The sequence below is a fragment of the Lemur catta genome, chromosome 2 (genome assembly GCF_020740605.2).
Source record: "Lemur catta isolate mLemCat1 chromosome 2, mLemCat1.pri, whole genome shotgun sequence".
NCBI lineage: Eukaryota > Metazoa > Chordata > Mammalia > Primates > Lemuridae > Lemur > Lemur catta.
In genome coordinates, this window is record NC_059129.1 from 53,467,807 (window position 1) to 53,495,420 (window position 27,614).

Sequence of the window (27,614 nt, forward strand, 5' to 3'; positions counted from 1 at the left end):
AATCCCCAACCTTTTTAGGCACCAGGGACCAGTTTCATGGAAGACAATTTTTCTATGGACTGGAGTGGGGCAGGCAGGCAGTGCAGGGGCACATTACATTTATTGTGCATTTTCTTTCTATTATTACTACATTGTAATATATAATGAAATAATTATACAGACCTCTCTGCTAATGATAATCTGTATTTTCGGCTGCTCCCCAGCACTAGCATCACCACCTCAGCTCCACCTTAGATCATCAGGCATTAGAGTCTCAGTAGGAGTGCACAACCTACATCCCTCACGTGTGCAGTTTACAGTAGGGTTCATGCTCCTATGAGAATCCAATGCCGTGGCTGATCTGAAAAGAGGCAGAGCTCAGGCAGTGATGCCAGTGATGGGGAGGGGCTGTAAATACAGATGAAGCTTTGCTGCTCAGCTCCTACTGTATGGCCCAGTTCCACGGACCAGCACTGGTCCAAGGCCCCAGGGCTTGGGGACCGCAGTCTTATGGGATGTAAACTCCTTGAAGTTTTGTTTCTCTGTTTTTGTTTTTTTTAGAGAGAAGCAAGGCAAGAATGAAGGTCTTAACTCTCATTGTACTCCTAGTGTCTAACATAATATGTAAGATATTTAGCAGGACTCAGTATAATTGAGTCAAATGAATGACTTAAAATCAGGTTTTGTGTTTTGAGAATATCTAAATTATAAAATCAAATAACAGCTTAATCACTTTGTAGAAGAATACTAGCCTACCTTACACTATAAGAGTAGTAGGAAAAGCAATCCTACTATATTAAATAACGTTAATGAAAAGCTAAATAATATTGATATACTGAATAATATGCTTAAAAATGGTTAAATGGGTAAATTTTATGTCGTGTATACTTTATCACACATACACAAAAACCCATATGGCAATACTCATCAGAACAGCTAAAATAAAAATGGAAGGCAGTATCAAATGATGGCAAGGATACGGAGTAACTGGAAGTCTAATACACCGCTGGTAGGAGAGTGTAAATTGACATTACCTCTCTGGAAAACTATTTATTCATATTTATTAAAAGTGAACTTTTGTAGGCTATATGACCTAGAAATTCTATCTCTAGGTATACCCAACAAAAATATGTGCATACGTCTGTTGAAATTCAGCTACAAGAATATTCATTGAGGCATTATTGCCAGTATTTCCACTGCTTCAAACTGGAAACCGAATACGTATCGAAAGTAAAATGGAGAAATAAACTGTGGCAAATTCATAGAATGGAACACTATCTAGCAATGAGAATAAAATACCGTTACGTGTAAAAATGTGATGAATCTCACAAACATAATGTTGAGTAAAACAAGCTAGACCCAGAAGAGTATACACTTTAAGATTTTGTTTATATGAAGTTCAAAGATGAGCAAAACTATATTTATGGTGCTGGAAATCAGAATATTAAGAAAATAAAATTAAGAGAATAAAATCACAACACAAAGTAGGATAAAATATTTGAAGATTACATATGCAACAAAGGACTTGTATCCAGAACACATAAAGAACTCTCTAAACTCAACAGTAAGAAAATAAACATTCTAATTTAAGATGGGCAAAAAGACTTGTCATCAAAGAGGATATACCTATGGTAAATAAGGAATGAAAGTATGTTTAACATCATTAGCTACTGAGGAAGTACAAATCAAACTATGAAGAGATACTACTACACATCCATGAGAATGACTAATAAAAAAATACTGGCAATACCAAATGCTGGGGAAGATTTATTTGAAGAAAGCAGATCTTTCATACATTGCTGATGGGAATGCAAAGTGGTACAGTTACTCTGGGAAAGAGTTTGTCATAATTAATAATTTAAAATTATTCAGAAGCATTTTAAGTTTTGAACGTAAAATTCACTTCCTATACAACCCAGTAATTGCATGCCAGGGCATTTCTTCTACAGAAATAAAAATTTACGTCCACATAAAAATCTCTACACAAATGTAGTCATAATAACTTTATTTGTAATAGCTCAAAATTGGAAACAATCTAAATGTTCTCCAACAGATGAATGGATAAACAAACTATGATACAATGATAAAAACGAATACTAATAGGCTATAAAAGAGAAGAAACTATTTATACCTGCAAAAACTTGGATGGATCTCAAGATTATGATGGATTAAAAAGCCAGTCTCAAAAAGTTATATACTATATGACTCAATTTCAAAATTAAAGAAATGAAGAATGGATTAGTGGTTGCCAGGGTACAGAGATGAAGGAGAGGGGCACAGAGGTGTAACTATTATAGGGTAGCATGAAAAACTTTCTTTGTGGTGATGGAACAATTCTTTATCTTGACTATGGTGGTGGTTACATGAATTGCCACCGATAAAATTTCATTGAAGTACACATACTCACAAATGCATGCATGTAGAAACTGAGAAATCTTAGTTAACAGTATTGTACTAATATCAATCTCCTGGTATTGATAATGCACTCCAGTTGTTTAAAATGTTACCAATTGTGAGAAGCTACGTGAAATGTTCATGGGGATACTTTGTACTATTTTTACAACATTTTATGAGTCTATAATCATTTCAAAATGTAAAAGTTAACAACAGCAACAACAAAAAGAAGTAACAAAAGTAGCTATCCTTGGATAGGCAGGTAGTAAGTATCAAGAAGAAGGCATGAGGAGGGCTCCTAGGTCATGCACTGGGTTGGCTGCTGGTTACACAGGTGCTTTCACTTTGTGAAAATCAATCACATCTTACATACCTATATATATTTATATACTTGTCTGTGTTCATATCTGTTATAGGCTGAAGGTCTGTATACTCCCAGATTGATTTGCCGAAACACCCTAAGGTGATGGCATTAGGAGGTGGGATCTCTGGGAGGTAATTAAGATTAGATAAGGGTATCAGGGTGGCACCCTCATGAATGAGATTAATGTCTTTGTAAGAGTCTCAAGAGAGTTTACTTCCTCTCTCTGCTATGTGAGGACAAGGTGAGAAGACTGCTCTCTATGAATTAGGAGAGGTCTTCACCAGACACCAAATCTGCAGGCACCTTCATCTTGGACTTCCCAGCCTCCAGAACTGTAAGAAATAAATGTTTGTTGTGTAAGCCACCCAGCTTATGGTATTTTGTTATACCAGCCTAACATAAGAAAATACTACAATAAAAAGTTTACTAAAAGAAGAAATAAATATAATCTTTATTGGCCTATAGATTTCCTAGGAAGGTTGTAGCTAAAATACACATTTGAAACAATACATGTGTAATCATGTTCAAAAATGGGATATATACAACAGAAGCACATTAATTGGGGCATAATTGTTTTGTTCTACCTTTAAGAATTCTTTATAACGCCAGAGTTTAAAGTCCACAGCACAAAAATTACTAAATTCATTAGAATAATACTTTCCAGGTTCAATGATATTCTCCCTTGATACCACATCCTTTCTCAGACCTTTGAAAATAAAAGGAGTGCTGATAATAATTATGCCAGAATAATGAGCATAAACCAAGACTGTCCTGAACAATGTGGACAAGACATGTAGTCATACTATTAATACTTTTAAAGCAAAAATTCTTTAAAAGATTATCACTGCTGCCTTCGCTTTCTCATCTCCAATTCTACTCTTGATAAATTCTAAAAAGGCTTTTTACCCAATCTACGTGAAGCGCATACTTATAACTTTGACTCAAACTGTACAAAAGCAAATTATGTAACCAAAACATATATACCCCCATCATATTCTGAAATAAAAAATAAAAAGGATTTTTGTCCCCACCACTGAACTGGACTTCCCCTTGCCAAATCTTATCAAACACAATAGTCAAACTTTCTGTCCTCATTTCAGTCAACCTCTCAAAGGAACTGAAACAGCTTCTTCATTTGACTACCAGGATATCACACTCTCCTAGGGTCCCCTGTCCTCTTGTCGGAGTCTTCGTTTCTTCAACCTGTGAATACCATAATATCTTAAGGGCTACTCTCTGACCAACTTTTGTCTTTTTCTTTTTTCCCTTCTCTTTTCTTTCTAAGTGATCTCATATTATTTTATCACTTTAAATATCATTTACATGCCAATGACTTCCAAATTTATATCTTTAGCACAAATCTCTCTCATGAATTCAAATGCCTCCACTTAGGTATCTTATAAGCACCTTTAACAAGATTAACATCAAATGTTATTTAACACAAAATTACTATTCATCTAGCTGCTCAGATCAAAATTCTAGAAGGTATCTTTGATTTCTTCTTTACCTAATCCAATTTCTTCCTTATCTAATCTGTCAGCAAGTTCTTTTGGTGCCAACTTCAAAATAAAGCCAAACTGGACGACTTACCACCACTATCAATGCACCAGTACAAGCTACCATGAACCATTAGAGAGAGAAGCCTCGCTCACAGTCTTTCTACACTGAAACTCTTATAGCCTAATCACCACAAAGTAGCCAGAATGATCTTTTAAAAGTCTTAATTCAGCAGTCCCCAACCTTTCTGACACCAGGGACCAGTTTCATAGAAGACAATTTCTCCGCAGACGGGGGCTGGGGTGTCGTGCGTAGGTAGAGGGTGTGGTGTGGGGCTCAGGCAGTGACGGGAGGCCTGTTTCCTAACAGGCCACGGAATGGTACTGGGCTGCAGCCCAGGGGTTGGGGATTGCAGTCTGAAATCACGCAGGATCGGGGCGGAGGGGGGAGGTCTGGGGATCTGTTGTACAACAATGCCCATGTGGTTGAAAATATTTCATTGTATACTTGAAAATTGTTGGAAGGGTGAAAAAAAGAATCAATGACTTATTTCACGTGGACAGAGATACTTTTTGAGACTAATATGCTTTTGCTTCAGGGTCAAATAAACTCTCTAAGAAAAGATAGAAAAAAAGTACCTGAAATCAGAGCACAATTAACTCTCTTATTTAAATACTTTCATGTCTTCCTATCAGACTCAGAACAAAAATCCAACTCCTTAACATAATCTGCCTATCAATGTAAACCAAACTTTAACTTCTCTCCTGTACGAAGCCAAAGAGTAAGAGAGAGAGAGAAAGAGAGAGAGAGAGAGAGAGGGAGAGAGTGAGAAAGGAAAAAAAAAATGCCTACATAATCTGGCCCCTATCTATCTACCTTTTACAGTTCATGTTCTACCATCTGACCCCTAAACTTACTCCACTCCAGACACACTGATCATTTCTCACTGTTTTTAGAGCATATTCCAGTCTCAGGGCCTTTATACTTCCTGTTCCCTCATTCTGGAATGCTCTTCCCCTATATCTATGTATGGTATCCTCCTTCACATTATTTAAATCTCTGTGCATATATCATCTCTTCTGAGGTAATCTAACCTTATCACTCCTGTCCCTTAACCTGCATTATTTCCTTCATAGCAGTTAACATTATGTGATATTAGTTATTCACTTACTTACTGTCATTCTTGCATACCAAAATATAAGCTCCATGAGGTGGCAACTTTGTTTTATATGCCATTATATCCCCAGGGACTAAAACAATGCTTGGCACATTTATCAATTCTTTGATGAACAAATAAATGATAGAGCCCCTGTATGGCTAACAATCACCATCCAATGTAACTCCATCTCTTGTATATACAGTATAATTGAGGAAACAAGATTTTACTTATAAAGATTTAAAAAATTATATACTATTTTTAACAGGGTTCTACCTTGAGAGTAGCAATCAAAAATTGCAGTAGTTGGAGAGTATTTTACTCTTGGGTCTGATGAAACATTAAATCAGGAACTATTCTAAAATAACTTCCTGCCTGGCAATTTCAGCTAATTTTTGCACCTGGAACAGATAGAGAAAAAAGCCAAATAAACTTTTATTTAGTTAAATGTATGTGTGTTTCTAAATGAAATAACCAATTTGAATAAAATGGAAGCCCATCAACTTACAAATAAGGAAAGTGCAACATCTATGCCTTTTAATTAAGTGCCATGGGAAAAAAGGTGATCCGAAATTTTATTCTGCCCTGCCTTTCAACATGAAGACTTAAATGTCTAATTAAATATTCTGAAGAATATAGAATGTACAGAGAAACAAAGTATTTGCATACATTATTTACTACTGCTTTAATTTCTGCTCAACATAAATGTATGTGACATTTCCAAATTACAAGTTTCCACCCATTTCAAGCCAAAGAACAACTATATACTTCACAATTATTATTTACTTTATTATTCCTTTTTGTTATATCTGACAAGTTCCTTTTAGATCTTTTATGTCATGTGTACTAGAGATATAATTAGAGAATAGATACCTCATTTCTAAGAACTTGGTTGATTCCTGGATGAACTTTATTCTTAAAAAAATTACTTAGAAATTATAGAAATTAGGTCAGGCATGATGGTTCATGCCTGTAATCCTAGTACTTTGGGAGGCTGAGGCATGAGGATTGCTTGAGGCCAGGAGTTCAAGACCAGCCTAAGCATGAGTGAGACACCATCTCTACAAAAAAATAGAAAAATCTATCTGAAATATTATCACATAGCACATAATTAATAAATATTTGATGGATAGATCAAAAGAAGAATGATAATTTTTACTTGTGTGGGGTAAAGATATTACATGAATTATAAAACCACAGCTTGCGAGGTAGAAATGAAAATACAGATATACTAAAAACATCATAACTACTATTAAAAATAGATATAATTCAATTATGATTATCTCCTATATTTAAAATGTTTGATCTTTAGGTATGAGAAATGCATACTCCATTGAAATATATATTTGGACAAACACTCTGAAGTTTGCAGGGATTCTATTAGAAATTACTTGAAATTTAGTCTTTGTCACTGACTTTGTAAATGTAAACATAAATTAAATGTTTAATCTCAGTTAAAAATTTTCATCCAATACTATCACTCCCCACTTTGATGAAAGATGCAAAAAATGAAATAAATAGATTTCATTATATGTATCAGCCACCTGTATTTCCCATATAACAATTGCCTATTGCAAAAATACATTTTCTCCAAATTATATATACATTTTCACTTAATTGCATATAATGTGATACTAATCCAGGCCTTTAAACTTTATTACAAAAAATATTGGGCCATTTAAATCATTCTTAGGAACTCACAGGAAATGGTAAACATACAACATCACAAAGTTTCCCATTTCAAAAATTAGAAACAACTCAATCATGCTCCATTCTTGGCCAAGCAGTAATATCAATTCTTTACTGCTTGCAAGACTAGATGTGATTTGTTACGTACGTCTATGGATCCAGGGACCAAGCTCACATAAACTAAATCATCCATTTGGACTTGTGATTTGGAAGTAGTTGTGTGCATACAAAGCACTGGAATTTTAAGAGTCTTGGTTTTAAAAACTCCCTCAAGTTCCTTCCACCTCTAAAACTCTATGCTTGAGTTTTGCTGTATTCAAAATGGCCTTACCAACTGGCTTATAATAATAACATGTTGAATGCAAATATATTTCCATAATTATTAATCACTAAAATTCAATATTTAAGATATCAGGAATAGTGAACACTAGGTGTCAGTGTAAGAAATCGAAAAATATTTTTTAAAACCTGTTGTTTCTAATCAGGTGTATAACAAAAAAAAATCAAAAGCAGCTGTGACCACATTTACTTATAATTGCATAATTCAGTTAACAAGCCAATCTTTCTTTCAAACAAAAATTCCTGTTCCAAAAGCATCAAGAGCTTAAAATCAGATTAAGCTGGTTATTACAAGTTACAAGAGTTTTGTAACCTAGGCTACATGAGGCCCAGTAAATTTTTCCTTTTAAGAATATATATTTTGAAGAAAATTATACTTTTAAGAATACATATTTTGAAGGCTGGGTGTAGGGACTCACACCTATTATCCTAGCACTTTGGGAGGCCAAGGTGGGAGAATCACTTGAGCTCAGGAGTTCGAGGGCAGCCTGAACAAGGCGAGACGGTGTCTCTATTAAAAAAAAATAAAAATAAAAAAAAATACATATTTTGAAGAACAGTGTTAAACTCAGGTTTAAGTCTAGAAGTGTTATGCTACATGATATTAGTTGGTGAAAAGGAATTGTTTTTCAAAATAATAATACTAGATGATTAAGAAAGGATATTGAATTTGATGCTTTTCCCGGAACAGTAGTTTTTTACATAAATTTCAAGGTATTAGAAGTTAAGAAGTTTAAAGAGTCAACTCATAAAACAGAGCAAATGAACTTGCAAAGTATAATTGTCTCTCCCCAAACTCTGGTATACTTACGGATTATTTCTAAAATATATCTAATAAATGCTAATACTAATACTAAAAATATCATCTAATAACTTTACCAATATTTCAGATAAACAGGTTTCTCTATAGACTTTTCAGGGTAAAGGCTGTTAAAATATAGGTTTGATAAGGATTATTATTAGCAATAATAATAAAAGGAAAAGTTGATATCAAAATACTGTCTCCTATTTTACAAAATACCTTCATAGCGTTACCTAATTTAGGCCTAATAATAATCATCTAGTAAATCTATACCCATTTTAGCATAGTGGTCATTTTGGGGGCTTGAACTCAGTCTTCCCCAGACCAAACTCTCTGTCATCTACCTCTTTATCCACTTCTGTTTCATCTCTCTCAAACTCCACATCACTATGTACTTATGAAATGTTTCCAAGTGTTTTTCAAGCATGTTCGGAAACTTTTTCACACAATAATCTGAAAACCCTCATGTCTGAAAAAGGAACAAAACCAAACACAGTAGTCATCACTAAAATAGAAAATCTTGGGACTCAAAAATCATTTAGGAGAACATTCAAGGGTTTGCTGGATAAAAATAAATGCTTTTAGTCAACACTGTATTCTTGTTTCAGTGATACTTAAGTTCTATTCCCATTACAGTCATAAAATGAGAAGGCAGAAAATTTATGGAAAAGCTTCCCAAGCCTCTAGGATTCAACCAAATTAACAAATTTAGACAGTTTTGTGTCTGCAGGTTTCTTCTCAGTGACATGACAACAGATGGGAACAGAAAAGGAAGGAACAAGGAAACACAGGTACAATAAATTATCTAAACGGATATCTAAGAATTTTAAGATATCTAAGAATACTGGGAGTGAAAAGTAGAAGCAGGAGAAACAAAGATAGAACTGTATATGGTATGACATTCTAAAACAGAAAAGTGGCCCCAGAAATAAACATAGCAAATGAATCTTCAAGCTCTCTTTCTAACTCTTTAGTGTCTTCACTCTTGACACTTTGTTACTCCAAATGTATACAGACTTATGATCCAAATTTTTGCTGTCGTTAATTTAATCATGTTTCCGTTGGTGAGCATTATGGATCAGTGTTAGGTCATTTACATATATTATTTTATATAATGCCTATGAGGTAGGTAAATTCCAAGAGATGAGTAACCGGAGACTCAGAGAGATTAAGGAATACACTCAAGATTGCATAACTAGCGAGTTATAAAGCCAAGATCCAAACACAGGGATGTTTGTCTCCAAAAACCTTCCACTTTCTGAGCATTTCCCAACTCATGGCTCATAAATCCTTGTGGGTTTTGCAAAAGTAATCAGGGGAGTCACATTTAGAACAATGATTAGCAAATGAGAAGTCAAAGTTAGTACATAAAAATGTATTAACAACTCAGAATCTCTATGAGTTTTTCACTCAGATAACCACTAATAGCTGTCATGGTGGATTTGACTGTCATATGGTTTTGAATTCATTTATTCTTACCATATAGCATTTAATTTATACCTATACTGAACTATATATTGTTTACAAATAGTAAATATAAGGAGCTGAAGCTGAAACTAAAAATATACAAAAATTATACCGATTCTACAAATTTGATGATATCTTTCTTCACCAGCGTAAGCTACATTCATTTGAAGGAAAGTGGAATATAATACATCAAGCTGGGTACTTAAAAAATCACATGAACAGAAAATATAGTACCAAGTATATACAATTTAACTTTTTGTTTATCCATTTGAGAAAGATTTTACAGCAAAGTGCTTGCCAGGAGTAGCCAGCAACATTTTCCTTTCTTTAGTCCACCTTAAAACAAAACAAAAATATATAGGCTTTTTAGAAAGTTCGTATCTAAGCATTAAGAGTAAGAATTCCAGCCAGGCATGGTGACTCATGCCTGTAATCCACACTTTGGGAGGCTGAGGTGGGAGGATCGCTTGAGGTCAGGAGTTAGAGACTAGCCTGGGCAACATAGTGAGACCACATCTCTACAAAAAATAAAAAATTAGCTGGGCATGGTAGTACATGCCTGTAAACCTAGCTACTCAGGAGGCTGAGGTGAGAGGATCACTTGAGCCCAGGTTACAGTGAGCTATGATCACACCACTGCTCTCCAGCCTCAGTGACAGAGCAAGACCCAGCCTCAAAAAAAAAAAAAAAACAAGAATTCCAAAAACAGAAAGAAATTTTTGTATCATGCTAATAAAATTACATTTCAATCTACATGGTACATTTTTGTTCTTCCCTCTCACAATCAGGACTCAATTTTTCCCTTCCCAGGTTTCCTGGGTCTCCTCTTGGGTGATGTCACCCCTTTCTTCACTTGTAACCAGTCCTCTTTCCAGGCAAATATAGCATCTTCCTGAAACTCCACCCTCAAGCATTCTAAACCCTTCCTAGTTGTGTCTTTCATCAGAGCTTCAAACTCATGTGTCTAAAGCCATCATTTCTCCCCCAAACCTGTCCTTCTCCCTGACCTTTCTATTTCAATTCACAAAACTCTCATTCCTTTGCTTTCTCTCCCTTATATTATCTCTCTCTCTCTCTGGCCATGAAATCCTGTATATTGCAAGCTCTATATTGTTGTTTTTTTAAATCTAGGATCTTTATCCCTTAGTTCAGAACCTGTTGTTATTCAACCAGTAATATCTCATGCCTAAATACTGCAATATCCCTCTTATAACTGACATCTCCAGAAGCAGCATCTTGAATCTTTCACTATTTTATATAAAATAGCCAGGTTATTTTATCTACTTTCCTTACTATGCCACTCTCTAAAATTTTCAGTTGCCACCAGCTGTCCGTAGAATTACATACAAACTACTCAGTTTGAAATTCAATGACCTTGAAAAAATCTGGTCCCAAGCTTCTTTTTCATGCCCTTTCTCCAGTATACATTTAAGAAACATTGCTTATACTCTAACTAGAAAGCTCTACAGCTTGATCAAAGGTGATTTCATATAAACCAATAGCAAATGATGTACTAACTACATCATCCACTAGCAAATGACTACATCATTCAAAGCTATTCTGAAATCCAAACATAGGTTTAGTTATTAATGGTTACTAAGCAGATTATTATCTGAATAAAAAGACTTAGTTAAAATAAAGAAGTAATTGGTTTTGAAACTCAAAAGTAAATAAAAGGATAATTTATTAATTATCATTCCCTCTTTTGGAGAATAGCCATTAGGTCTTTAACATCTATGAGATAAATAACTTCCCTTGTCTTATAAGAAACTTTCACTTCCCAACTAGCATAAAAAGAGAACAAATAAGGTAGATATGTTAGAACTAGGAAACTGAATTCCAGTATTTTCTTTATTTCTACAAGAGAGACATTTGTAAACATCACTAACTGATCTGATTTTTATGAAAATGTAGTCACTTTATTTTATATCCATTATGATAGAACATACTAAGGTTATTTAGAAAAAAAGTGTCAATACTTTTGCTTTTAAACGGAAAAACGAAAAATATTGAAAAAATTGAGTTCCTAGTAAACATAGGGCACCGATAGCTTAACAATGAACTAAAATGTTCGCATATTTAGAAAAAAGAACAATATTCGATTTTTTTAAAACCTGACATAGACAAAATAATCAACAAGGATAAAGCTGAAACATTTATGATGGGAGTAAAAGTTAACTAATGAAAAAATTATTAGTTTTTATTATATGTGGACCATAAACATTTTTTAGGGATAATATTGTCATAAAATCTTATAATTAATTGAGTTTAATGATCTTCTTAATAAAAAAATCTTCAAGGAGAAACTTCAGTCTTCACAGAAAAAGACTCAACTAAGCTTTCCTTCTTGAAGCCTATTATTAAAGCAAGTAACAATATGGTAGATTTCTAGAAAAGTCCACAATGTTTTAAATACCTTTTTCAAGTTATGTTTAAATCCCTTTTTTACACATTTAATTACCTTTGTCCAGTGGTCTATCAAATAATGCCTATTTTAATATTATGAAATTACCCTTAATCCATCATAGGTTTAGAGAAAAAAAAGAAATTATCCTTAAATTATGTTTTGCTAGCTACTGAAACTATTGAGACCCTTTCTCACATTGAAGAATGTTACTCTTTCTCTTTACAAACTTAACGTATGATAAACACTTATCATAAACTTGAATTTGTATTTTCCAAACCAAAAGAAGATTCTGCTTATCTTTCTTGGGGCTTCTCTTTCTCAACCACTTTGTTTTTGTCACCATTCTTTACTAACCCTTGGCAAAATATAAATCTTATTCTGAAAACAATACTCTTTTCACTTCAGAGAACCAAAAAATACTCAGAATTAGAAAGGACCTTACAGATATACAGTAAATTTAGTAAGATAAGTACTCATAAAAGAATCATCATATTTTCATACTAGAGACTTCCCAAACTCTCTAGAGAAGAAATGGTTTGAATTTCTACATCTACTACATCTTTCTGATAAGAGACGCCATTCTGTCAAAGTATACACAGAAACACAAATGGAAATTTGAAAAATAAGACATTTTTATTTCCTTAAGGATATTTGCTAGATTAAGGAATCTTTACATACAGTTTGTTGGAGAAAAGTTTTTGGTCTTTTAAGAAATATATGCCAGCCGGGCACGGTGCCTGTAATCCTAGCACTCTGGGAGGCCGAGGCGGGTGGATCGCTCGAGCTCAGGAGTTCGAGACCAGCCTGAGCAAGAGCGAGACCCCGTCTCTACTAAAAATAGAAAGAAATTATATGGACAGCTAAAAATATATATAGAAAAAATTAGCCGGGCATGGTGGCACATGCCTGTAGTCCCAGCTACTCGGGAGGCTGAGGCAGAAGGATCACTTGAGTCCAGGAGTTTGAGGTTGCTGTGAGCTAGGCTGACGCCACGGCACTCACTCTAGCCAGGGCAACAGAGTGAGACTCTGTCTCCAAAAAAAAAAAAAAAGAAATATATGCCATACTATATATAACAATTTCCATATTAATGAAAAAACTATTTAATTTTATTATTGAGAAACACCTTTCTAGGTGTGTTACACTATCTTTACTTTCTAAAGACTATCCTGAATGTATCAACTTTTTCTAAGTGTTTCAAGCCTTCAGTGGCTGGGACTATCAATTAACACACTGTGCTGCGTTTAACAGGGTGATGGTCTCTGCAAACAGTAAGTTTAGGAGGCTTTCAGTATTTTAATATACACTTTCTGCAACGTACTTTGTATATTATACATGTAAACCAACTGAATAACCTATAATTTTGTATATTTTTGTTTTTTTAAGCAATTATTTTATCTTGGCTCTTATACTGTCACAACTTCTTGCTGCTTCTTATCAGTATCTGCCTTAGTAACTAATTGCCTTGGTCCTCTCCATTCTACTCCTCTACTCTACTGCAAAGAAGAAAAACAGCTAAATAAAAGTTTTAGATTAAATACACTCTGAATAATAAGCATGATTTTTAGAGTATTTATTCTGATGTTTATTACATAATGACAGATTCTTAGCTCGATTAGAAGTACAAAGTCAGTAAAATTTTACTAATAAATATAATTTTAAAAATTAGTCTTACAACAGTCTTAAGATGTACTCTTAAGCCTTTTCTAATTGGCACATTTACTTAATGGACCTTATTTTTCTTCCCATTCATTTTAAAAATTTGAAGCCAATTTTATTCTCAGTGCTTCAAACAGAAATAATACCGTTTGAATTTCAAATTATATACATCCCCTACAATTTCATAACAACTTACTCTAGAGAAGTATCTAAGGATAGTTAATACATTTTGGGGGAAACTAAGCATGTGATTTATAAATTCACTCAGAGATGTGAGAATGACTAGAAACATTTGAAATTATCAGCACAAATTACTCCCTAACACAATATAGTAAAATAATACCCCTAATAAAACATATGATGAACATGAGAAGTTCATGTCAGAATCTAAAGGGATAAAATATATATTTTATAAAATAATTATATGTTCTTCAAGTATAGAAAAATATAATACTAAGATCTGAAAAATAAGTAAAAGCTTATACTTTTTTAAATACATCGATTTAAATACAATTCAACCTCTAATGTATTTATATTAAAAATATGGTAAATTAAAAGGTTAAAAATTTGTAAGTAAAAAGTTATACAGAAATAATTTTTTAATAACCTGGAAAAATGGCCTAGATGTATAATAAAATAATATAAGCATAATCTTTAGCAGACTGCCTCACACAGTAGATATTTACTAACTTTTATATTTTTCTTTTCTGTATAATCTCCACACTAATCAAGAGTAATGGCCAGCACTGAGGAAAGAAGATATAGAGTTACTGATAAATAAAAGACTTCCAAAGATCTTAAAAAAGGAATTGGAGGAGTTCAAGAGAATCTATTAGTTCAGATACATAAGAGAACACAAAATTTGATGAATGAGAATAGAGTACTTGGAAAACATTTGCCAAATTAAAAAGCACAAAACATAAGAACAAAGATGGAGGGAGGGTTTAATGAATGCATGCTAATCCAGATGGAAGAGTAAACAGTTACTCTTCACACATATCAGTTTATCACTTTTCATAATTCAAGATTATGAATACTTTCAAGAATAATCTTGACAATAGATTCACATATGAAAACATAGTTCAACAGACTGAACAATTTACTAGTTACCTGATAAAGTTATATAGTGAAAATCCAGTATGATTTTTAAATGGAATGTTAGCTAATTGTACTCTACGCCCAAAATGAAGAGACTTGTCTGATATTTAACTCTGAATGGATAGAAAAATGAAAGTAGCCATACAGCCATCAGAAATCATTACAGTTTTTGAACTTCACTCAAAATTTGATATTATCAAAAGGTTATTATCAACAGCACAGTATAAACTCAGACAATTTCTAGTTGGCACAAATCTCCACCAATCTCAATAAAGTGATCCAATTCAATCTCGAGAGTGGGAGTTTTACAAAAGGTCTACACCTCTGGTAAATCTGAAATACTTGGAACCTATGTACTAGACATTTATGAGAGGTTTTAGCCAGAACTGAAACTTTCAGCACAGATAAAAAAATACAAGCATTAGATAGGATCTAAATAGCTAGAACAGCTTAGCTTAAATCAGGGGATAAGATTCTAGCAAACCAGCAGGAAAAACAAATGAAGAACCTTTTAAAAAGCTTAATGCAGGGAAAGAGGCACACATGAAAAGGTGAGAAGATGCTCTTTTATACCTATGCTAAGAAAATCAAGTAATATGAGTTACTACTTATAATTTACTGGAACTGTAAGCAATTTATACTCTGAAATTCTGACATAGCAATAAAGACTGTTTTTCAAATGAAACAACTGTGAGATGTACTGCATCAGGAAAAAAAGGAGATATTAAGAATGGTGGGGGGAAGGACTGGAAATTCCTTCCCAGTGGATCCTCTGGGTCATGCCTTTAGCAAACTATCCATGGCAATTGGTGGGGAAAATGTCGCTAAAGAGGCATTCTACTTAGAATATGCTCACTTTTTCTCACAGATTAAAAACTAAATATCAGTCAACAGCTACACCAACTATTTTTTAAAAAGATGAGACAATAGTGCTTTTTGACGCATGAGGTGATAATGAGAGAAAATTATACTAAGTAAAAAATATTAAGAGCAATCAAAAACAAGTCTTATACAGAAAACAATAGTACATTTTCCACAGTCCACTCATAAGAAAAGAAAGTTCTACATAAAAATGAAAAGTGATCAGATTTTACTGACATACAATGTTCCATTTTGAGCTACTCTGTATCTGTGTTCATGTGCACGTGTTTTCCCCAAAGCAGGTGTGTTTTCAGTTTGTTTATACTAAATATCTGGTACTTCATTTACTCCACAGTAAAAACAGACAGAAAGGCCAAGAATTTTTTCCCAGATGGTATTTGTGGACTCCTTTATCCCATTTGTATAAACACAGAGTGTGTCCCGGTTTGCTGAGTTACGTATACATGTTTTGACTTAGTACAAAATCTGAATGTTTAGTTAGCTAGAAGACTGCTTCCATCCTGTAATTCATTAGGTCCCCATGGTACCTCTGCTTTCTTTATTTTATGCAATCACCAATTATATAAGTTTGTCCTATTTTGATAATCCTTATAATTGAAGTGCTACATAGGAAACTTTATTACTATTTTAAAACATAACCATAAACCATTACTGAGGTGGTGTAAGTGACAGCCTCATAGAACTGATGATAAGGACAGAATAGTGTTTTGCCCTGCTTCTACCAGGGGGATTAATTGCCAACTAAAAAGCATTAGAAGAATGAAAAAGGAGGAGTAAATTCAGTGCATGCTAATCCAAATGGGAGACTAAGCAATAACTCTTCACACATATAAATTTATTCTTTATTACTCTTCAGAATTAAGGAGTTTTAGAACAACCCTGAGAAATTGGTTCTGATGTGAAAACATAGTATAATCAATTGAACAGCTTACTGTTCATATATATATATATATATATATATATATAAAATCTCTATATATAAATCTATAAATCTATATATGTAAAATCTAACCTTTATGACTTTATAACCACTGTTAAAAGTAAATATTAGCATTGTAACTTTGCACAATAAGGAAACTAAGACATTTTAAGTCTCTCTCTAGTGACAATTTCTAATTTGTATTGCACTAAATCATCTAAAATTGCCAATATTCAACCATTTATGACATGTAAAACGGCAATTTCATTTGGTTCAAACTTATATAAGAGTTGGTTTAAATAATTTCTAAATTCTGAGGAGAGACAAGGACATTCAGATCAAGGAAACTTAAAGGTTCCCAAATAAGTTCAACCCAAAAATCTCCTCCTCTAAACACATTGTACTCAAATTGTTGAAAGTCAAAACAACAAGAGAAAAGCATCATGTCACGTATATGGGAATCCCTATTAGATTTACAGTAGCTTTGTCCACAGAAACCTTAAAAGTGAGAAGGTAATGAGATGATATCATCAAAGTGCTGAAAGAAAAAAATTGCTGGCCAAGAATATTGCACCTGGCAAAGCTATACTTCAAATATGACAGAAAAATGAAGCATTTCCAAACAAGCAAAAAACTAACAAAATTCATCACTACTAGACCAGCCTTCCATGCAATACTTAAGCGACTCCTAGATCTGGAAGCAAAAAGACATTAATCGTTATCTTGAAAGGATGCAAAAGTATAAAACTCACTGGTAGAGCAAATAAACAAAAAAGAAAGAGAAAAAAATCAAACTGTAGCATTAGAAAAAAACTACCGAACCACAATGAAAAAATGAGAACAACAACAAAAAAGGATATACAAAATAACCAGAAAAAAATTTTTAAAAATGAAATAAGTACTTACCTACGAATAATAACCTTGAATGGAAATAGATTAAATATATAGACTGGCTTAATGGATAAAAAACATGACCAACTATATGCTGCCTACAAAAAACTTACTTCACCTGTAAAGACATATAAACTGAAAGGGAAGTAATGGAAAAAAATATTCCATGCAAGTGGAAACCAAAAGTGAACAGAAGTAGCCATACTTATACCAGATAAAACAGATTTTAAGTCAAAAACAGTAAAAAGAGACAAAGAAGGTCATTATATAATGATAAAGGAATCAATTCAGCAAGAGAATATAACAACTGTAAATGTACATGCACCCAACACTAAAACCCCCAAACATATTAATATAAACCAAATATTACTAGATCTAAAAGGATAGACAGACTCCTATACAATACAGTTGAACACTTCAAGATCCCATTCTCAGCACTGTACAATTAGACAGAAAATCACCAAACACTGAATTTAAATGGCACTTTGGACCAAACAGATTTAATAATTATAGAATATTTTATCTAAGACCTGCAGAATATATATTATTTTCATCATCATATAGAACAGACCATATAATACCACAAAATAAGTCTCAACAAATTTAAAAGAAGTGAAATTTTATAAAGCATATTTTCTGACAAAAATGGAATAAAATTAGAAACCAATAATAAGAAGAATTTTCTAAATTGTACAAATAAATGGAAATTAAACAAAATGATCCTGAACAACCAAAGGGTCAATGAAGAAATTAAGGAAATTTTAAAATGTCTTGAAACACAAGAAAATAGAAAAACATATTAAAATTTATTGGACACAACAAAAGAAATATTAAAAGAGAAATTTGCAGCAAACACCTACATCAAAAAAATAGAAAGATTCCAAATAAACAAGCTAAAAATACACGCCAATGAACTAGAAAAGCAAGAACAAACTAAACCCAAAATTAGTTTCAGGAAAGGAATAATAAAGATGAGAGCAGAAGTAAACAAAATGGAAACTAAAAAAACCAGAAAACAATGAAACAAAGAATTTTTTTTAATGAGAAAAATAAAATCAGAAATGAAAAAGGAGACTGGGTGCAGTGGTTAACGCCTGTAATCCTAGCACTCTGAGAGCCTGAGACGGGAGGACTACTTGAGCTCAGGAGTTCGAGACCAGCCTGAGCAAGAGCAAGACCCTGTCTGTACTAAAAATAGAAAAATTAGCCGGGCATCATGGCGTGCATCTGTAGTCCCGGCTACTTGGGAGGCTGAGGCAAAAGGATCGCTTGAGCCCAGAGTTTGACATTGCAGTGAGCTATGATGACACCACTGCACTCTTCCACGGGTGACAGAGTGAGACTATGTCTCGGGGAGAAGAAAAACAAATAAATGAAAAAGGAGATATTACAATTGATACCAAAGAAATACAAAAAATCATTAGAGACTATTATGAACAAGTACACACTAACAAGTCAGAAAACCTAGAGAAAATGAATAAATTCATGAACATGTATAACCTAGCAAAATTAAAAGAAGAAGAAATAGAAAATCAGAACAGACCAACTCTGAGTAGTGAAATTGAATCTCTAATAAAAAGTCTCCCCTTAAAGAAAAGCCCAGTGTTCGAGGGCTTCACTGTGGAATTCTACCAAACATTAAAAAAGAATTAAAACCAATTCTTCCCAATCTCTTCCAGAAAAATGAAGAACAGAGAATTCTTCAAACTCATTCAATGAGGCCAGCATTATGGTAATAGGTAAAGTAGACGAAGGCACAACAAGAAAATAAGACTACAGGCAAACGTTGATGATGAACATAAATGCAAAAATCCTCAACAAAATACTACCACCAAATAAAATAGCACATTAAAATGATCATTTACTATGATCAAGTGAGATGTATCCCAGGAATGCAAGGATGGTTCAATATTAACAAATCAATAAACATGATAAATCACATGAAGGGAATGAAGGACAAAAACCATATGACATCTCAATAAATGTACAAAAAGCATTTGACTAAATTCTACATCCCTTCATTGAAAAAACTCTCAAGTTAAATATAAAAGGAACATATCACAATACAATAATGGCCATATATTACAAACCCACAGCCAACATCATACTGAACAGGGAAAGGTTGAAAGATTTTCCTCTAAGATGAGAAACAAGACAAGGATGCCACTTTTACCATTTCTTTTCAACACAGTACTGGAAATCCTAGCCAGATCAATTAGACAACAGGAAGACTTAAAGGACATACAAATTTATAAAGAAGTCAAATTGTCCCTCTTTGCAGAAGATATGATATTATATGGAGAAAATTCTAAAAGCTCCATCAAAATTCTCTTACAAATGATAAATTCAGTAAAGATGCAGGATAAAAAATGCAAAAATAAGTAGTATTTCAATATACCAACAATAAATTAGCGGAAAAAGAAATCAAGAAAGCAATCCTATTTGCAATAGTTACTAAAAAAATTAAAATAAAATAAAATACATGGGAACAAATTTAACCAAAGAGGTGAAAGATCTATACCAGGAAAAATACAAAACACTAATGAAAGAAATTGAAGAGGACACAAGACAAAGAAAAGGCATCCTATGTTCATGGACCAGAAGAATTAATATTGTGAAAAGGATCATACTACCAAAAGTGACCTACAGATTCAATGTAATCCCTATGAAAATACTAATGATATTCATCATAGGAATAGAAAAAACAATCCCGAAATTCATATGGAACCACAAAAGACCCCAAATAGCCAAAGAAATCCTGAGCAAAAAGAATGAGGCTGTAAGCATCACATTACTTGACTTTAAAATATACTACAAAGCTATAATAACCAAAATAGCATGATACTGACATGAAAAAAGACACCTAGACCAATAGGACAGAATAGAGAATCCAGAAATAAATTTACATATTTACAGCCAACTGATTTTGCTGGGAAAACTGGAAATCCGTATGAATAAAAATAAAACTATACCCCTCTAGCCACATTAAAATAATAATTCAAAAATGGATTAAAGACCTACATGTAATACTTGAGACTATGAAACTGCTATAATAAGTTATAGGGGAAATGCATCAAGCATTGGTCTGGGAAAAGATTTTACGGAAAAGACCCCAAAAGCATAGGCAACAAAAGCAAAAATGGGATTATATCACACTAAAAAGCTTCTGCCCAGCAAACAATCAATAGGTCAAGAGACAAGTCACAAAATGGGAGAAATATTTTGTAAATTATTCATCTGACAGGGGATTAATATTCAGAATATACAAGGAACTGAAACAGCTCAACAGCAAAAAAGCAAATAATACTATTAAAAAATGATCAAAAAACCTGAATAGACGTCTCTCAAAAGATGACATATAAAAGGCCCAGAGGCAGATGAAAAATGCTCAACATCAGTAACCATCAGGGAAATGCAAATCAGAAAAACAATGGTATATCATTTCACCTCAGTTAAAATAGTTATAATCAAAAAGACAAAAAACAGCAAATGCTAGCAAGGAGGCAGAGACAGTCAAACTCTTTTATACATTGTTGGTGGGTATTTAAATTAGTACAGCCATCATAGAAAACAATATGGAGATTACTCAAAAAACTGAAAATAGAACTACCATATGATCCAGCAATCCAACTATTGGGTATATAGCCAAAGGAAAAGAAATCAGTATGTTAAAGATATATTTGCACTCCCATGTTTACTGCAGCATTATTCATATTAGCCAAGATAAGGAATCAACCTAAGCGTCTACCAACAGATAAATGGATTTAAAAATGTGGTATAGGCCAGACGCAGTGCCTCATGCCTGTAATCCTAGCACTTTGGGAGGCAGAGGCAGGAGGATTGCTTGAGCTCAGGAGTTCGAAACCAGCCTGAGCAAAAGAAAGACCCTGTCTCTATCAAAAACAGAAAAATCAGTTGTGTGTGTTGGTACGTGCCTGTAGTCCCAACTACTCAGGAGGCTGAGGCAGAAGAATCTCTTGAGACTAGGAGTTTGAGGTTGAGTGGTGAGCACTCTGGCCCAGGGCAACAGAGCCAGACTCTGTCTCAAAAAAACAAAAACAAAAACAAAAACTTTATTGTTAAAAAAAAATGTTCACGATTATGTGAGCCTGAGAGTTGTAATCTTTTTGTTATTGGAGGCTCATGCCTTGATGTTGATGGCTGCTGATGATCAGAGTGGTGGCTGCTGAAGGCAATTTCTAACAATAAAGTTTGCTGCATCAATTAACTCTTCCTTTCACAAAGAATTTCTCTACAGCATGTGATGCTGTTTGATAGCATTTTATTCATAGTAAGACCATCTTCTAAAATTGGAGTCAATCTTCTCAAATCTCGCCACTTTTTTTTATCAATTAGGTTTACAGAATATTCTAAATCCTTCATTGTCACCTCAACAACATTCACAGCATCTTCACCTGGACTAGATTCCGTGTCAAGAAATCACTTTCATTATTCATCAGTAAGAATCATTCTCTTCTGTTCAAATTTTATCATAAGATTGCAGCAATTCAGTCACATTATTGGGCTCCAATTCTGATTCTAGTTCTCTGGCTATTTGTACCACATCTGTAGTTACTTCCTCCACTGAAGTCTTGAACCCCTCAGACTCATCCATTAGGGTTGGAATCAACTTCTTTCACACTCCTGTTAATGTTGATATTTTGACCTCATCCCATGGATCACAAGTGTTCTTAATGGCATCAAGAATGGTGAATCCTTCTGCTTTACCTTGCACTTTTGTGTTGTGGAAACAGCTTTTCTTTACATCTTATGAACTAACCACTGGTAGCTTCCAACTTTTCTTCTGCAGCTTCCTCACCTCTCTCTGCCTTCATAAAATCAAAAAAAAAAAAAAAAAAAAAAAGGTAGGGCCTTGCTCTAGATCAGGCTTTGGCTTAAGAGAATGTTGTAGTTTGTTTAATTTTCTATCCAGACCACTTAAACTTTCTTCGTATCAGCAGTAAGGCTGTTTCACCTTCTTATCACATGTTCACTGGAGTAACAATTTAAATTTCTTCAGACACTTTTCCATTGCATTCCCAACTTGTATGTTTGGTGTAAGAAGCCTAGCTTTTAGCTTATCCCGGCTTTCAATATGCCTTCCTCAGTAAGTTTAATCCTTTCTAGCTTTTGATTTAAAGTGAAATACATGTGAAATAAAGTGAAATAAATTCTTCCTTTCACTTGAGCACTTAAAGGCCACTGTGGGCTTATTAATTGGCCTAATTTCAATATTGTTGTGTCTCAGGAAATAAGGAGGCTGGAGGAGAGGGAGAGAGATAGGGAAATGGCCAATCTATGGAGCAGTCAGAACACACACACTGCTGATTTAGTTCATTGTTTATATGGGTGCAGTTCTTGGCATCCTAGAACAATTACCATAGCAATATCAAAGACCACTGATTATAGATCATCATAAAACAGATATAATAATAATGAAAAAGTTTGAAATATTGTTAGAATTACCGAAGTGTGACACAGAGACACAAAGTGAGCACATGCTGTTGGAAAAATGGTACCAACAGACTTGCTTGATGCAGGGTTGCCACAAACCTTCAATTTATTAAAAAAAAATGCAATATCTGGGAAGCACAATAAAATGAAGTACAATTAAATGGGGTAAGCTTGCATAGGGAAAGGCTTTCTAACTGTGATTCAAAATCCAAAAGCATAAAAGAGTGATACATTCGACTACTTTAAAATAAAATACTTGCATGCCAAACAAAACCCACAAAAACAAACTTAGGGATAACTGATACAACTGACACACTGGAAGAACACATTTACAACATACATCATAGATGAACGCCTAATATTCCTAATATATGTAGGATATAAGTCCAAAAACCCAATAGAATAATGAGAAAAGGACCTGAAAATGTTTCTAATGGCCAACACTGTAACAAACTCAGCAAGAAAAGGAAATAATGATAGTTTTGGATGATGATACCTAGAATAATATTTACATATCTATTAGTCCATATAGATATACTACATAGAAAACTAAATAAATAAATAGAAACAAAAGACAGTTTTTCCTTTAAGAAGAATTGCAATTAATAAAGGCAAAAGGAAAGAAGGAAACAGAAAAAATCACCACTAGGCAAATAGCACAGTAATAATTGTCTCAGATAAGATTTACTGATGAATGGTAAAATTAATAGGCAAACTTTTTTGGGCAAGAGAATATTTGCATAGTCATAAAACATCTTCAAAGTGCTTACTAACTATGAAATTAAAAAATAGTAACTTTATAGTGGAGAAACTCAGCACACACCACCTTAACTAAGCTATCAAGTTTAATATCACAAATAAGACATCTCATGAACCCCTGAATAATGATGATAATATGATGCACTGAGATGGACTCATCACTGCTGTGGTAATCTTGCCAAACATGCATAACCTCATTTTAATCCTAACAAAACATCAGACTAATAAAAATATAAGATCATTCTACAAATTAACTGTCCAGTACTTTTCAAAATCGTTAAGGTCATAAAAGTAAAGGAAATACTGAAGAACTATTATAGATAGAAGGAGACAACACAGACATGACAACTAAACCAACATCATATCCTAGATCAGGCCCTGGAACAGAAAATGGATATTAGTGGGAAAACTGATGAAATTCAAATAAGGTCAGTAATTTAGTTAATAGTATTGTACCAATATTATTTCATGGTTTTGATAACTATACTATGGTTATGTAAGACGCTAACATTAGAGGAAGCTGAAGGGTATCTGGGAATTCTCTGTACTGTCTGTACAATTTTTTTTATAAGTCTAAAATTCAAAACAAAAAAATTTTTAATAACTTTTGGAAAAACTAGAGTAATATAAAAAAGATGAGTTGTTTGCCAAGGGCCAGGGGCTGTGGTAAGAAGACGGACTGCATAGGGGAACAATGGTCCCAACAGAAATTTTCTATATCATATTGTTAGTTACATGACAATACTCTGTTCCTAAAACTCATAATTATGCAAACTGGGAAATTTCGTTATATGTAAATTATACTTCAGTAATGCTGACGAAAAAGAATTCCAGATGTAAATAAATTTTTTAAGTGTTGGGTTGCAATCCCAATAAAAGCAGAATGCAGAGAAGACATCAAATAAAATTATATATGCTCTTACCAGATTAATTAGCTGAGTGTGTACCACATCTTCTACCAAAACTACTGTTTCATGAAGAGGCCTCCTAGCATCACCTAAGGAAAACCTGCAAAAAAAAATTTTACACACATAAACCATAAGGACCATAAAACTAAGAAAGGCAAAAGGTAAAAGATATTTATTATAAGAATCAGCTTAATAAAGAGAGTATACATTGTTCCAAATAGATGTACAATTTTCTCTAGACAAAGAAAACACAATCTTTCCTACAAAAGCTGCAAAACTTCCAAAGAAAAGTAGAGTGTTATATTTCTTGAATTTCATAGTACTTTTTTAAAAGGCATTTACTGTTTGAAAATGCAAAACAATAACACCACAAAAAATTTGTTAGAGCTGATTAAAACATTCAGCAAAGTTGAAGTATACAAAATCAACATTCAAAAATCATCTGTATTACTATACACTAGCAATGTGTAATCTGAAAAGGAAATTAAGAAAATACCATGAAAAAGAATAAAATGCTTAGTAATAAATGAACAAAGGAGGTAAAATACTTATACACTGAGAACGATAAAAGACTGCTGAAAGAAATTAAAGAAAACCTATGTCAATAAAAAGTAAATATAAGTAGATGAACAGACATCTGTTCACGACTTGGAATAACCAATACTATTAAGATGACGATGCTATGTAAAGTTATATACAGATTCAATGCAAAACTCTATCAAAATACCAAATGGCATTTTTTTGAAGAAACAGAAAAACACATATGGATATCCAAGGGACCCTACCTGAATGACCACAAACAATCTTAAAAAGATGAACAAAGTTGGAGTCCTCACTTCCTGATTCAAATTTACTACAAAGCTACATTAATGAAAACAAAGTGGTACTGGCATAAAGATAGACCTTACAGACAAATAGATTAGAATAGAGTGCCCACAAATAAACCCTCACATAGATGGTAAATTAATTTTTGACAAGGGTTCCAAGACCACCCAATACTAAAAGGATAGTCTCTAATAAGTGGTTCTAAGGAAACTAGATATCCACATGCAAAAGAATGGAGTGGGATTCTTACGTTGTATCATATATAACAATTATTGTAAAATGGATCAAAGACCTAAATTTAAGAGATAAAACTATAAAACGCTCATAGGAAAACAGGAAAATTTTCATGACCTTGGATTTTGCAATGGTTTCTTAAGGCTAAAGCACTAGCACCAAAAGAAAAAAATATATAAATTGGATTTTATCAACATAAAAACCTCTTGTCATCAAAGGACACTATTGAGAGTATAAAGACAACCTACAGAATGGGAGAAAAATTTGCAAATCACATATCAGATTAATATTCAGAATAAATGGGCAAGACTTGACTAGATATTTCTCTGAAGAGGATATACAAATGGACAATAGCACACAAAATGATGCTCAGTATCCTCCGGCATTAGGAAAATTGATCAAAACCACAATGAGGTGCCACTTCACACTGCCAAAGATGGCTATATCAGAAAAACAGAAAAATAATAAGTGTTGCCTAACTGTGGAGAAATCAGAAACCTTGTGCATTGCTGGTGGGAATGTAAAATGGTACAACCACTGTGGAAAACAATTGGGTGGGGCCTGAAAATGTTAAACACAGAACTAGTATTTGACCCAGCAACTCTACTCCTATGTGTAGTATACCCAAAAGAACTAAAAACAAAGACTCAAACAGGTACTTGTACACCAATGTTCATAAAAACATTATTCACAATAGCCAAAACTGTATCAGTAGATGAACAGATAAAATTTCGTATATATTTATGATGGACTATTACTCAACCATACAAAGAAAAGAGGTTCTGATACATGCTACTACACGAATGACCCCTGAAAACAACTATGCTAAGTGAAATAAGCCAGACACTAAGGGACAAATATTGTATGATTTCACTTATCTGAGGCAAATTCATAGAGACAGAAAGTAGGAGAGAGGATACCAAGGGAATGGAAAGTTATTGCTTAATGGGTACAGAGTTTCTGTTTGGGATGATAAAAACTTATGGAAATGGATAATGGTGATGATTGCAAAACACTGTGAATGTGTTTAACGTCACTGAATTTTACACTTAAAATGGGATGGGTGTGGTGGCTCACACCTGAAATCACAGCATGTTGAGAGGCCAAGGTGGGAGGATTGCTTGAGGCCAGGAGTTCAATACCAGCCTGAGCAACATAGTGAGAATCTGTCTTTACCAAAAAAAAGAAAAGAAAAGAAAAGAAAAGAAAACAGAAACAGAAAAATTAGCAGGGTGTGGTGGTGTGGGCCTGTAATCCTAGCTACTTGGGAGACTGAGGTGAGAGGATTGCTTGAGCCCAGGAGTTTGAGGTTGCAGTGAGCTATGATGACGCCACTGTATTCTAGCCCAGGCAACAGAGTGAGACCCTGTCAAAAAAAAAAAAAAAAGTTAAAATGACAGATGTCATGTTATGTTTATTTTACCATAATAAAAGAAGAATAAAAACTTAATGAATTTAAGAGCAGAGTAGATGTAGCTTAAAAGATATTTAGCGTTCAGGCCAATAGAGCTTGAGAAAATTACCCATAACACACTGTGGCTAATAAGAGAATATCATGATTAAAATAATGCCAAAAACTTATATACTGTAGTGGAATGGATAAATTTCTAGAAAAATATAAATGACCAAAACCAATTCTAGAAGACATAGAAAATCTGATTAGCCCTATAAATTTTAAAGAAATTGAATTAGCACTTAAAAAGCAATTCACTTCACTTATAATGTTCTACACCAAACTTGCAAAAAAGTCATTTTAACTTTACATAAATCTTTCAGAAACAGAAAAAGAGAGACATTTCTAAATTCATTTTTTGAAGTTAGTATAACATTTGTACCAAAACCAAAAAGGACTGTAAAAGAAAGGAAAATTACAGATAAATTTTAGCCATGT

General features: G+C 33.4%; 1 protein-coding gene across 4 annotated transcripts in view; it reads right to left on the reverse strand.

Moving 5' to 3' along the window:
* The window catches only part of SUPT3H (SPT3 homolog, SAGA and STAGA complex component), a 447,473-nt gene that overhangs the window by 211,197 nt on the left and 208,662 nt on the right, over positions 1-27,614 (reverse strand). For all 4 annotated transcript variants that reach the window (XM_045542085.1, XM_045542088.1, XM_045542086.1 and 1 more), the window contains one exon: positions 24,680-24,764. In XM_045542085.1, coding sequence (XP_045398041.1) covers positions 24,680-24,764 — 85 coding nt within the window. The remainder of the gene's footprint in view (positions 1-24,679; positions 24,765-27,614) is intronic.